Source organism: Podarcis melisellensis (genome assembly GCF_964234715.1).
Source record: "Podarcis melisellensis genome assembly, chromosome: 8".
Lineage (NCBI taxonomy): Eukaryota > Metazoa > Chordata > Lepidosauria > Squamata > Lacertidae > Podarcis > Podarcis melisellensis.
The window spans coordinates 85,019,564-85,032,802 of NC_138540.1; the positions used below are offsets into that span (position 1 = coordinate 85,019,564).

The 13,239-nt window shown below is 51.8% G+C and overlaps 1 protein-coding gene across 9 annotated transcripts in view; it reads right to left on the reverse strand.

Annotated features, from left to right (window-relative positions):
- The window catches only part of RYR1 (ryanodine receptor 1), a 213,709-nt gene that overhangs the window by 65,612 nt on the left and 134,858 nt on the right, over positions 1 to 13,239 (reverse strand). For all 9 annotated transcript variants that reach the window (XM_081921856.1, XM_081921862.1, XM_081921863.1 and 6 more), the window contains exons 63-67: positions 12,195 to 12,433; positions 10,967 to 11,048; positions 9,581 to 9,711; positions 1,875 to 2,189; positions 1,177 to 1,417 (exon numbers count right to left, since the gene is read on the reverse strand). In XM_081921856.1, the coding sequence (XP_081777982.1) occupies positions 1,177 to 1,417; positions 1,875 to 2,189; positions 9,581 to 9,711; positions 10,967 to 11,048; positions 12,195 to 12,433 (1,008 nt within the window). The remainder of the gene's footprint in view (positions 1 to 1,176; positions 1,418 to 1,874; positions 2,190 to 9,580; positions 9,712 to 10,966; positions 11,049 to 12,194; positions 12,434 to 13,239) is intronic.

Here is a 13,239-nt window from a genome sequence, read left to right on the forward strand (position 1 = left end):
ATGTGCCATTATTTCCGACTTGGGGGGGGGGTCGGGAACTCGCCACGCAAGTCTGCCTGCAGCTTGCGAGTGTGGTATCTGAAAGAGGGACTCAGGCAGAAACACCAGGCCCCTTACTCCTTGTACCGCTGGAGCACTTCTCAGACAGACCGAGACATTATTAGCTCAATCTCTGCCGTGCTGCAGTGCCACCCCCTGTGGTGGCCAGAGCTCGAACTCTGTGATTGGAGGAACCAACAGGAGCCTCGCCAACTCGCTTGCTCCAAGCTGTGCTGTTCAGTCTGAGTAACTGTGATATGGAGCAGCAGCAGAGGCTGCTTGCCCTGGAGTCCATCTTTGACTACGTTCCTGCCTCTGAACTCGTGGTTCTCATCTATCCAACCTGGTACCTGACCGTTAGTGTGACAATTGATGACCTCCTTCTACCAGTCCACAATAGAAAGTGTCCTCTCACTGTGTCCTCACAGTGTAGTACGTTGGCTTGACAGCCACGGACAGAAAGTCTTTACAGAGGGTGGTGAACACAGCCCATGTTATCATGGGCTGTCCCCTGAGCCCGCTAGATGACATTGCATGGGATCGATGCCTTAGGAGAGCGAGAAAAATTCTCAGGGACGATTCACACCTGGCCAGCACCTCTTTAATCTTCTACCCTCGGGCAGGAGATATAGAAGTATAATCAGTCGTACCAACAGGCTAAAAAACAGTTTCTATCCGTGGGCTGTTAGGCTGCTGAATGGAAAATAATATAGTGCAACTGACTTTCAGGGTTGGTGTGTTGTACGACAAGCACACAGAGTGAAATGAGATTGAGTGTTTGTGTAGGGGGAGGGAGGCTCGGTTAATTTCATTGTACACAGGTTGTTCATTGACAATAAAGGTATTATTATTATTATTATTATTATTATTATTATTATTATTTAACCTAGCAGAATTTATGTGAGGACTAGACTGATGTTCAAACAATGCAGCAGTAAAGTTCAAGGACCCAGGGATGTGTGTAGCAGGGTGGTGAGGGGTGAAGCCCAGGAAGAGGGAGTGTGGCCTGGGGAGAGGGCCAGAGAGAGAGAGAGAGACCTGGAGTCCGCATTTGGCCCCTAGGCCTAAGGTTCCCCACCTCTGTTGTAAACCTGTGTTGCATGCAAGCGTTAACACCCTGTGCAAAATCCGAAGTACCTGCTGTTGTCAACGTAGCGGATGAGCAGGGGGTATAGGGCGTAGAGATCGCGGCAGAGCACAGAGAACTCGTCCCTGATCAGCAGCTCGGCGTCCTCTGACTCGGTCTTTGCCTCCAGCCGCAGCTGGTCCTCCTCAGCCACCACTTTTCCAGACCGCTTCTTCAGCTTCTCCATGGTTGGAATGAAATGGGAGCGCAGCAGTTCCGGCTTGGCCTTGCTGACGATGGGCTGAGCAAAGACTACGTGGGGAAGAATTAAGAAGATGGGGCTTCGGATGAGAAAAAGTGCCTCAAATCCCACATAAACGGCCTCGGTCCAGTATATCTGAAGGAGCGTCTCCACCCCCATCGTTGTACCTGGATGCTGAGGTCCAGCACCGAGGGCCTTCTGGTGGTTCCCTCATTGCGAGAAGCCAAGTTACAGGAAACTAGGCAGAGGGCCTTCTTGGTAGTGGCACCCACCCTGTGGAACGCCCTCCCACCAGATGTCAAAGAGAACAACAACTACCAGACTTTTAGAAGACATCTGAAGGCAGCCCTGTTTAGGGAAACTTTTAATGTTTGATGTATTACAGTATTTTAATATTTTTTTGGAAGCTGCCCAGAGTGGCTGGGGAAGCCCAGCCAGATGGGCGGGGTATAAATAATAAAATTATTATTATTATTATTATTCTTCACATCCTCTGACCCTCCGTACCTGCCAACCGCTTCATCCAGGAAGCTTCGTCGATGCCCAGGTTGTTGACAATGATCTTCAGGATGTTGCCCAGCAGGGTGTTGAGTTGGTCGGAGGTCACATCCGTGCACCAGGGCCCCTGGGGGTTGGTTTCAGGGCCCCGCTCCCACCAGCGGGGCAAGTAGTTGCAGAGCATCGGCAGGGTGACCTCAATCACATGGGGCATCTCGGTGTAGCGGGCCCCTGACTCCGCCAGCCCACTGATGTCCTTCATCAGCTTGTCCAGGACAGGAATGTCTGGGCACATTTCCTCCACGCGGTTTGGAAGTCCTAGGACTGGGGGTGCAAAAGGGAGGGCATGAAACCCCTGGATTGGTGCAAAACGACCTACACATTCAAGGAAAGCTTTTAATGTTTAACAGACTGTTGTATTTTAATATTCTATTGGAAGCCGCCCAGAGTGGCTGGGGAAACCGAAATGATATACAACGAATTGAAGAAAATGTTCCTGTCAGGGTTTCAGGGAGAGAAGAGCAGATGGGGGAGGAGACAGAGAGCGAGGGGGAAGAATCCCAGAGAGATGAGGAGGAGGATGACGATGACCAAAGGTCGTCCATGAGTCTGTCCAGTGAGTCAGAGGACTCCCAAAAGGGGGCCCCCCTGGTCAGACCAAAGGGAGGCCAAGGGGGAAGCAGTGAGGAGCAGGGGAGCGAAGGGAGAAGCTCCAGTGCGAGTTGGGCACCGGAGCCGGCTTCTCAGCCGGAACGGAGTGAAGGGGGTGGAGTTACCAGTGTGTCAGAGGGAGCAGAGCAAGAAGGAGACAGGGGAAGGAGATCGGAGCAGGACGCTCAGCCGGAAGGGGTGGAGAGCAGCACCGGGAGCAGTGTAGCGGTCGAGAGAAAGGTCAGAAGCAACGTACGCGCGCCAAGTTCAAATGTAGAGGCGCGCGGAAGTGAGGAGAGCCCTGGGGAGGAGCCCGGCCCCAAAGCGAGAAGGAGGGGGGCAGAGGCGTCAGAGGATTCAGCCTCGGGCGAGTCCCGGCGAGGGGGAACCCAGGGGGGCAGAAAGACCCTGCGGAAAAGGAAGGAGAGGAAGAGGTGGTCCAGCACAAGCCTCTTAAATTGGTGTAGAGGCGGTACGGATTCAGAGGGTACTTCAGCGGTCTGACGTTACAGACGTAGAGTCACAAAGATGGAATGTAAATGGAGCAATGATCTTCAATAAAGGCTTTTTGTAAATAAACTGGATCGGATTTGGGTCTCTTGTGAGCTGGGACCAGACGGGTGGCTCTGACAGTAAGTACCCTCCCAAGAACGCAAAAATTTTTTTTTGCAAAGCTCACCAACGGGAGCAGCCATGAGCACGGAGGAACAGCTGCTTACGCTGAGGAAGCAGGTTACCGACCTCACAGCTGCAGTCATTGCATCTCAGAAGAAGAATGACGAACTGGAGAAGGCTTGCCAGGACCTGCGAACAAGGTGGGAGCATGCAAGAGGGGCAGGGGTCCCGGGTTCCAGATCGGAGGGAGTTGCACTTGGACGGCGGGGGGGCGCCCTAGTTACGCACTTTGATGGCAACCTGCAAAACTACCCTAACTTCAGAGCAGACGTCGTGTATGCACTGCATTTGCTTCGTCATGATTTTAAGGATGAGGAGGAAAAAGTGGGGTTCATAATTTCGCATTTGCATGGGGAGGCCAGAGCTTGGTTGCGCAATTTGTGGCGCGAAGATGGCCCTGCCCGCCGCAATTCTGATGAATTTATTAAAGCGATGGATGCTTGTTTCCAGTCATCTGTGGATGTGGATATTGCTCGTAGGCAGATGCACGGACTGCGGCAAGGCAAAGCCACTGTACGTCAATATCATTCCAGATTCTTTGCGTTACTAACTGCGTTGGGCTGGGAGAAGGATAGTAAACCAGTAAGAGATCTGTTCTGGGAAGGTCTTAGCCCCCCCGTCAAGGATGAGATCGCCAGAGGAGATAGACCCCAGACCCTAGAAGACGTAGTGCAGAGGGCTTTGGCAATCGGAATACGACATGAGGGACGCCCGTGGCACGAGGGGGAGGGACCCCAGGCGCGTGCACCAGCGAGAACCCCCCCTTTTGTCCCCAGGGACTTCAGCCAGACGCACCCCTCGCCCTTGGGGAGGCAGGGAGAAGAGCCGATGGAAATTGGTGGTGCTAGGGCTCAGACACCATCCAGAGCCCCTGTTTCCGGTGCAGTGAAGGCGAAGCCTCCTAGAGGGACCAGGAAATGTTACATCTGTGACAGTGCACACCATATGGCGAAAGAGTGCCCCCAGAGGCTCCAAAAACACACTGCAGCTCTAGCAACGGTGGCAGCGGAAGTGGTGCAAAGAGAGCAGCCTCAGGGAAACGACAGTGCCTGGCTGGAAGCGGAGCTACTGGGGCTCAGCCAGGCGGATCTGTAGAACAGTCCCCAGCACCCTTGCAACGCACAGACCCTTTACCACCCAAGCCAGCAGTGCAACTCACTGCAACCCTTCAGCTGCCGAATGGACACTCCCTGGAAGTTCCCATCACGATTGATTCAGGAAGCAATGCGGATTTTGTGGGAATACAATTTGTCAAGCAGCATAGCATAGCGCTCCTGCCTGCAACGACGCCTCTGAACGTGGTCACGGTGGACGGCAGGAAATTGCTGGGAGGGCAAGTTGTGCAGCAGACGCCTCCCATGGTGATGCAGATTGGAAACCATCGAGAAGTCATTAGCTTCAATGTCACCCACTTGTCAGACACGCCCATTGTGTTGGGCATGAGTTGGCTGGAGAGGCATAGTCCCGCTGTAGCGTGGTACCAGCGGCAAATCACCTTCTGCTCATCGTATTGTGCTCAGCATTGCATCCAAACCAATCAGGAGGAGGGGGCTGAGCAGCAGCTGCAACTGGGCATGGTGCAGGCAGTGCCTCACAAGTACGAAGGATTCTTGGAGGTTTTATGCGAGAAAGAAGCTGACAAGTTGCCGCCTCACAGGCCTTACGACTGTGCGATCGACCTGGTGCCGGGGGCGCAACTGCCAACTGCAAAGCTGTATTCCATGTCTGAGGACGAGATGCAAGAGCTCAGAGAGTTCATAGAGCATAATCTGAAACGCGGGTTCATCCGGGAATCCAAAGCAGTGGGAGGCAGTCCTGTTTTCTTTGTGAAGAAGAAAGACACGCCCCAAAAAAGACTCATTGTGGACTACCGGTTCATAAACAGACTGACTAAGCCCAAGGCCTTCCCCATGCCCAAGATTGACGACCTCCTAGCGACCGTTGGGAAGGGTAAGATCTTCACCAAGTTGGATTTGCGTGGAGCGTACAACCTCATCCGCATTCGGAAGGGCGATGAGTGGAAGACTGCCATGTTCACGCCTCTGGGCACGTATGAATACAGAGTTATGCCGTTTGGTCTCCAAAATGGCAGCCACGTTTTCCAAGCATTTATGCATCACGTGCTGGCGGGACTCCTCTACAAGAAGTGTGTATGTTTTCTCGATGACATCCTGATTTTCTCGGAATCGCCGGAAGCTCACGAGAAGGATGTAAAGGAGGTCCTACAGAGGTTGCGGGAGCACAGGCTGTACGCCAAGTTGGAGAAATGCCAGTTTGATGTGACGGAGGTGGATTTCCTTGGCTACAAGCTGTCCGACGAGGGGCTGGCCATGGACAGAGTCAAGGTCCAAGCGGTGTTGGACTGGAAGAGCCCACGCAATCGGAAGGAAGTCCAGAGATTCATCGGATTTGCCAATTTTTATCGCAAATTCATCAAAGGTTTTGCAAAGGAGACGGCAGCAATCACGGACACCCTCAGTTCCAAGAAGAAGAAGTTCGCTTGGACGGAACAGGCAGAGCGCTCTTTTCGGAAGCTTAAAAGCCTCTTCGCCTCCGAGGAACAGCTACTGCACGTGAATCCCGGCAGGCCCATGCGGGTAGAAACCGACGCGTCAGACAGAGCGGTTGGAGCCGTCCTTCTGCAGGAGGATCCGCAAGGCAATTGGAGGCCGGGCGCCTTCTATTCCCGGAAGCTCAGCAAGACGGAGCAGAACTACACCATATGGGACAGGGAGCTGTTGGCCATTCATGCAGCTTTCAAAGCGTGGCGACACTTCCTCATAGGAGCCAAGCACACAGTGCAGGTGCGCACGGATCACAAGAACTTAGAGTATTGGCGAACGGCGAAGCTGCAGACCCAAAGACACATGCGCTGGGCAGAATTCTTTGCGGATTTCGACTTCAAAATAGAATACATTCCGGGGGACTCCAATGTTATAGCCGACGCTCTCTCCAGGAAACCGCAATACCTTGAGGAGACGGCACCAATAGCAGCGAAGCACATTTTCACACCGCAGGCGTGGGCGTGCGCAGCCATCGCAGTCGATCTGGACGCGGTGCGACGCACGTTGCGAGCGGATCAATTTGCACAATCCAAGATGGAGGAGCTGCGCAGCGGGTCGCAGAGAGACGATGAGTTCCAGTTGCGAGACGGGCTCTTGACTCGCAAGGGTGCCCTCTACGTGCCGAACGACGAGCTTCGCGCAAAGGTTCTGCAGCAATTGCACGACGCCCCCAGTGCGGGCCACTTCGGCAAGGAGAAGACAATAGAATTAGTGGCCAGGGACTTCTGGTGGCCCCAGATGCGGGGAGAGGTGGCGGATTACGTCGCCAGATGTGACACCTGTCAGAGGTCCAAACCAGTACACCAGAAGCCAGCGGGATTGCTGGAACCGCTGGAGACGCCGCAGCAGCCGTGGGAGAGGGTAGCCCTGGATTTTGTTACTGACCTGCCCAGCTCCAGGGGCAAGACGGCGGTACTGGTGGTTGTGGACTTGTTCACCAAGATGGCACACTTCATTCCTTGTGCCAAGGTGGCGACGGCAGAACAGACCGCCAAACTCTTCATCGACCATGTGTTCAGAGTGCATGGACTACCACAGTCCGTCCTGTCCGACAGGGGGCGCCAATTTGTTTCCAACTTCTGGCAGAAGCTTCTGGGTATCCTGCACATCAAGATCGACCTAGTGTCGGCGAGACATCCACAGACCAACGGCCAAGCAGAGAGGGTCAACGCGATCATGCAGCAGTACCTGAGGTGTTACGCCAATCAGCGACCCGCAGCGTGGGTGGACTACCTGCCGATGGCTGAGTTTGCCTACAACAACACGAAGCACGCATCGACGGGGGTGACGCCGTTCTTCGCGAACAATGGCCGTCATCCCAGAACCTTTCCGAGGCTTATAGCACCAGGAGAGGGAGTGCCGCAAGAGGCCGACCAGTTTGCAGCAGAGTTGCAAGAGGTGCACGAGGAGCTGAGGAGACATTTGGAGCTGGCCAAACAAGCCTATAAGGTGCAGGCGGACAAACACAGAAGGGCGGGAGAAGACATCCAGGTGGGGGACTGGGTATGGTTAGCGGCCCAAGCGATGCCAGCCAAATCGTTAGCCAAGAAGAAGCTAGGACACAGGCAGCTAGGACCATACCAAGTTGAGGCTAGGATCAATCCTGTAGCATTTCGCCTGGCCCTTCCAGAAGGCTCCAGAGTACACCCGGTCTTTCATAGGTCGGTGCTCACTCCCTACAAGGCCCCGCATAGGTTTCAAGAGTCAGAAACAGTACCAGACCCACGCAAAGAGTCACCCAAGAGGGGGGGGGGTCGCCTAGGGCCGAACCCCTCAACGAGGTCACAGAGATACTGGACTCGAGATGGGGGGCAGAGGGGGTTGAATACTTTCTCGCCAGAGAGGGCACCCCAGCCACTGCCAATAGTTGGGTGCCGGGCTACGCGTTAGACGAACCCCTTTTGAAAGAAGAGTTCCATGCACTTTTCCCACATAGACCCATGCCAGCTGAGTACTTTGATGACTGGCTTTTCACACCCACATTGTCAGATAGCACGTTCAGGGGTTTCTCTTCCTCCGAGGAAAGAACAGCAGAATCGAGCCCGCCCAGGGGATCGTGTTCGGGAGTGGACACACTACCTTCGGATTGGTGGGAGGAGCAACCAGAGGAGGAATGGCGTAAGAGGTGGATGATGGGGCCTTGGCGGGCAGCACCAGAGGAAGTAGCAATGGAAGAAGAGACTGAGATGGCTTTGGGTGAAGAACCCGAGTTCGAACACACACACACAGAACTGCCAGCAGAGAACATTGACGTAGACGACCTGTATCCTGAGCCTACCCCCGAAGAGCCGCAGTTTCCACAACCGGCACCCGCCGAGCGGGAGGGGGGAAGGGGGGGCTTCGAGGGGGGGATGGATGTCAGGGTTTCAGGGAGAGAAGAGCAGATGGGGGAGGAGACAGAGAGCGAGGGGGAAGAATCCCAGAGAGATGAGGAGGAGGATGATGATGACCAAAGGTCGTCCATGAGTCTGTCCAGTGAGTCAGAGGACTCCCAAAAGGGGGCCCCCCTGGTCAGACCAAAGGGAGGCCAAGGGGGAAGCAGTGAGGAGCAGGGGAGCGAAGGGAGAAGCTCCAGTGCGAGTTGGGCACCGGAGCCGGCTTCTCAGCCGGAACGGAGTGAAGGGGGTGGAGTTACCAGTGTGTCAGAGGGAGCAGAGCAAGAAGGAGACAGGGGAAGGAGATCGGAGCAGGACGCTCAGCCGGAAGGGGTGGAGAGCAGCACCGGGAGCAGTGTAGCGGTCGAGAGAAAGGTCAGAAGCAACGTACGCGCGCCAAGTTCAAATGTAGAGGCGCGCGGAAGTGAGGAGAGCCCTGGGGAGGAGCCCGGCCCCAAAGCGAGAAGGAGGGGGGCAGAGGCGTCAGAGGATTCAGCCTCGGGCGAGTCCCGGCGAGGGGGAACCCAGGGGGGCAGAAAGACCCTGCGGAAAAGGAAGGAGAGGAAGAGGTGGTCCAGCACAAGCCTCTTAAATTGGTGTAGAGGCGGTACGGATTCAGAGGGTACTTCAGCGGTCTGACGTTACAGACGTAGAGTCACAAAGATGGAATGTAAATGGAGCAATGATCTTCAATAAAGGCTTTTTGTAAATAAACTGGATCGGATTTGGGTCTCTTGTGAGCTGGGACCAGACGGGTGGCTCTGACAGTTCCATTTAACATTTGTTAAAAAACCTGAAGCTTTTTTATTAGGGATTGTAGGGAAAGGTCTGCCCCCAAAGCTGAAAAACATCTTCATGTATGCGACAACGGCCGCGAGAGTTCTGGTAGCACAAGGATGGAAGACTGAAGAAACCCCAACTAAAGAATCATGGCAAGAAAAATTGATAGACTATGCAGAACTGGCAAAACTGACACACAAGCTACGGGACAAGGATAACTGTGACTTTAAAGAAAAAGGGGAACCCTTTACAAAGTATTTGAAGATACAACAAAGGAAACTGGACTCCTTGGCTGGTTTTGAATAAACATTCACAAACTTTTTATTGATAATAATCAGCTAAATAGTTTGAGGATTTATACAACTGTGTAACATGCAGAAAACAGCATTTTTAGAGAAATCAAAGACTGGAACTGAGTGAAGTCGGGGGGTGGGGGGTGAGTTCTGTGGGGGGAGGGAGGGGAGGGGTAAAATGGGGGGGAGTAAGGATGATATGTTTCTGGATAATATGCTTTGTTTTAATTTTGAATAAAAGTTATTTAAAACAAAAACAGAGTGGCTGGGGAAACCCAGCCAGATGGGCAGGATATAAATAATAAATTCTTATTACTATTATTATTATTATTATTATTATTATTATTATTGAAAGGCAGGTGGAAAGAGGCACTCACTTGCTCGCTCCCTGGGTGATTTGGTTGTGTAAACGGAGAAGGGGTTGTATTCGTTGAGATGAGGCTCCAGGAAGGCTACGGGCATTGCTGCTGCCAGCCGGGCCAAGCATTCACCAAGTTGCGGACGCTGCCTGCAGAGTTGGAGGAGACAGACAAGGAGAAGTGAGAGGCACTGAAAGCGAAAGGTGCTCTGCCTAACAATTTAACTTGGAAGGTACTGGTTCAATAAAGCTCAAAAGGAAGGTTTGGACAATTAATGACTGGGAGTTGCTGCGCCATTAAACTTCAGATAACAGACTTGGACAGCATCCCAGATTGGAATGGAGTCAGAGGAAGTTGCGCTGATAAAAAGGCAGTTGGAAAAATATGTACTAATAAAGCTGTGTGAAAGTATAAGTTTGACATGATTGAGAATCGTGGACTTAGGGACGGAGAATTATAAAGCATCAAAATCGAGATGTGGAAAATATGGAAACAACGAGTAGAGGCAGGACTGAGATGTGGAGATACCGTATTTTTCGCTCTATAGGATGCACTTTCCCCCCTCCAAAAACTAAGGGGAAATGTGTGTGCATCCTATGGAGCGAATGCAGGCTCCTTGGCTTCAGCGAATGCAACACGAAGCCTACGAAGCACAGAGGGAGCGCTCCCTCTGCGCTCCGGAGGCTTTGCGTTGCATTCGCTGAAGTCTGGAGAGTGAGAGGGATTGGTGCGCACCGACCCCTCTCGCTCTCCAGGCTTCAGGGATAGCGGCCTGAAGCCTCCGAAACACACCAGGAGGTCCCGCTGCACTCCGGAGGCTTCGGGTTCCTTTTGCTGAAGCCGGGAGATCAAGACTCTCCTGGCTTCAGCAGAGAGGGAGAGCTGCTCCACGCCCCTTCAGCCAAGCGGGAGGAGAAATGGAAGGGGCTCCGTTTCTCCTGCCGCTTCGCTGAAGGGGCGTGGAGCAGAGAGGGGGAGAATTTTTTTTTCTTGTTCTCCCCCTCTAAAATAAGGTGCAGCCTATAGAGCGAAAAATACGGTAAGCTTCAGAGATCCAGACCCTGGGGAGCTCTGAAAAATTAATAATTATAATTTGGACTATAATTTGGTCTTTTTATTTTAGTTTTTTATTTATGATTGGATATATTAATTGGATGTTTTTTATTGGAAAATCAATAAAAAGGATTTTAAAAAAGAAAGAAAAGAAAGCGAACGGTGCTCTTTGTTTCCATTGCAAAGCCCTGCTCATCCCACAACGGGTGATTTGGGTTCCAAATTATGTTCCCCACCCTGATTGTGTGAACTTCAGTGTGGGCTCTAGCTCCTTTGGGCATAAGTATCGCCCCCCCTCCCCCAATTGCGCACAGACCCCTTGCTTCAAGATTCTCGTGACAATGCACTCACCTCTCCACATAAGGGTTTTTGGTAGTGCCCAAGGAATAGATGCTGCATAGAGTTCGGTAGCAGGACACCTGCACGTCATCCACTGTGGGGACACACAGAAAAATGGGTGTTGGTTTCAGGACCAGATACATACAGCTTCTCCTTCTTAAAGTTCTCTGTTGTCAGAGATATGAACCTCCTGTTTCCCCAACGACATCATCTGGGATATATACTGGGGTTTGGCCAAGACCACCAGGCCCCTCCCTACCACCTCTGCTACACCCCCAAAAAACTGGGTGGAGGGAAGTCAATGTTTTTATGTATTTTTGGTGTGTTATTTTTATTTCATTTTTTCTTTTGTGCAATTTGTTATTTTTCTTTTTTTGCTTGTGATATTGTTTGATTTCTGTTACTGCAATTCAATAAAGTGTTTGTTTTTTTAAAAAACAACAACAACTAGGCTCCATTTACACTAGCGATGGCCAAACCTGTCCTTTTCAATTTCTCAGTTTTCGATGAAGCACATTTCCACAACAGTTTGCAACCATTATTATTTCACCAAGTCTTCCTTAAAGTTGGTTTCTCCTAATATATGCAGATTTCTATGCTGTTCGGCTTCATGTATTTTTATTTTTTTAAACTTCCCGGCTAATAAAATGCTTCTTCATTTGTATGTATGTTATTTTCACCGATACATGGATCTTTGTGCGTGCCTTTCCCCTCATATATGTATTTGGGCACACGATAATTGGTTGGGAAGCCGCTTCACAAAATTCGAAGCAGTGCAAATTTCAAAGGATAGCCACGTTTCGGATTCGTGTACAGTGGTACCTCGGGTTAAGTACTTAATTCATTCTGGAGGTCCGTTCTTAACCTGAAGCACCACTTTAGCTAATGGGGCCTCCGGCTGCTTCCGCGCCGCCGGAGCATGATTTCTGTTCTCATCCTGAAGCAAAGTTCTTAACCTGAAGCAGTATTTCTGGGTTAGCGGAGTCTGTAACCTGAAGCGTATGTAACCCGAGGTACCACTGTATTGTTTTGAGGAGCACAAAACAGCTAGGTTTCCATTAAAATGCAGAGCGGACCAAATTTCTTCCTCACCCCTAATTCACCATCCTTGCCCTGCTGCGATCAGCTCATTCAAGGCCTGGTTGCATTGCTAACAGCAGCCAACCTATTCAGGCCTATCCATGACTCAAAGCCCAGCTCCACCCACTCATCCCCCCTGCTGCCTCAAACGTTTGCTCACAGATGACGTCATCCCCAAACTGGTGCTGGGCGATGTGCTCGAAGATGGAGGTCAGCACCGGCAGCAGGACCACGGTGGTGTAGGTGATGTTCTGGCCCACGCCCTTGACCTGGGTGCGGGACTGCGAGACTTTGCCCAGCTTGAGGTTCTCTACCATCTTCTCAATGTCGTCCGAGGCCCCTTCAAAGAAAGAGCGCAAGCCGGCCTTCACAATCTCAGGCCCCGATTTCATCACTGTCCTGCAGGGAGGAGGTGCCGGGATCAGATTAGCACAGGGTTACGAGCGAAGAGGTCTTACATACCGCCTCATTAGAGTGGCAACATTTAATTGGGTTTATTATCCCATAAGGTAAAAGCTAAAGGGACCCCTGACCCTTAGGTCCAGTCGTGGCCGACTCTGGGGTTGCAGCACTCATCTCGCTTTATTGGCCGAGGGAGCCGCGTACAGCTTCCGGGTCATGTGGCCAGCATGACTAAACAGCTTCTGGCGAACTTTGACATGCTTTGGAACTGCTCGGTTGGCAGGAGCAGGGACGGAGCAACAGGAGCTCACCCCGTCGCGGGGATTCGAACCGCCGACCTTCTGATCGGCAAGTCCTAGGCTCTGTGGTTTAACCCACAGCGCCACCCACGTCCCACTTATTATTCAATAACAATACGATAAATAGATAACAACAAAAAAACCCAAACAAATGTGTCCCCAACTGTAACCAGGCAGTGTAGGAAACACTTCCAAACTCCCAATCGCAGGAAGAAGCACTTGAATTTACCAGCACACAAAAATGTGTAGTCAGATCATACATTAAAAGAATCATTTGCCCCTCAACCCGGTATGTCCTCCCAGATATGCCCATGTTCACTGGGTGGCCTGCATGATGCTCTCTTTGTGTGACATATGTATCAAAGCACGGCCAAACGTCAATGAAGCCATTGGTCTCTGTCCTCGCATTTGCCCGGTCAATTTACCCATCAACACTGTTTGATGGATGCACTTATTACTTTTTACATTTATTATCATTACGGTTTATCCTGCCTTCCTGCCAAG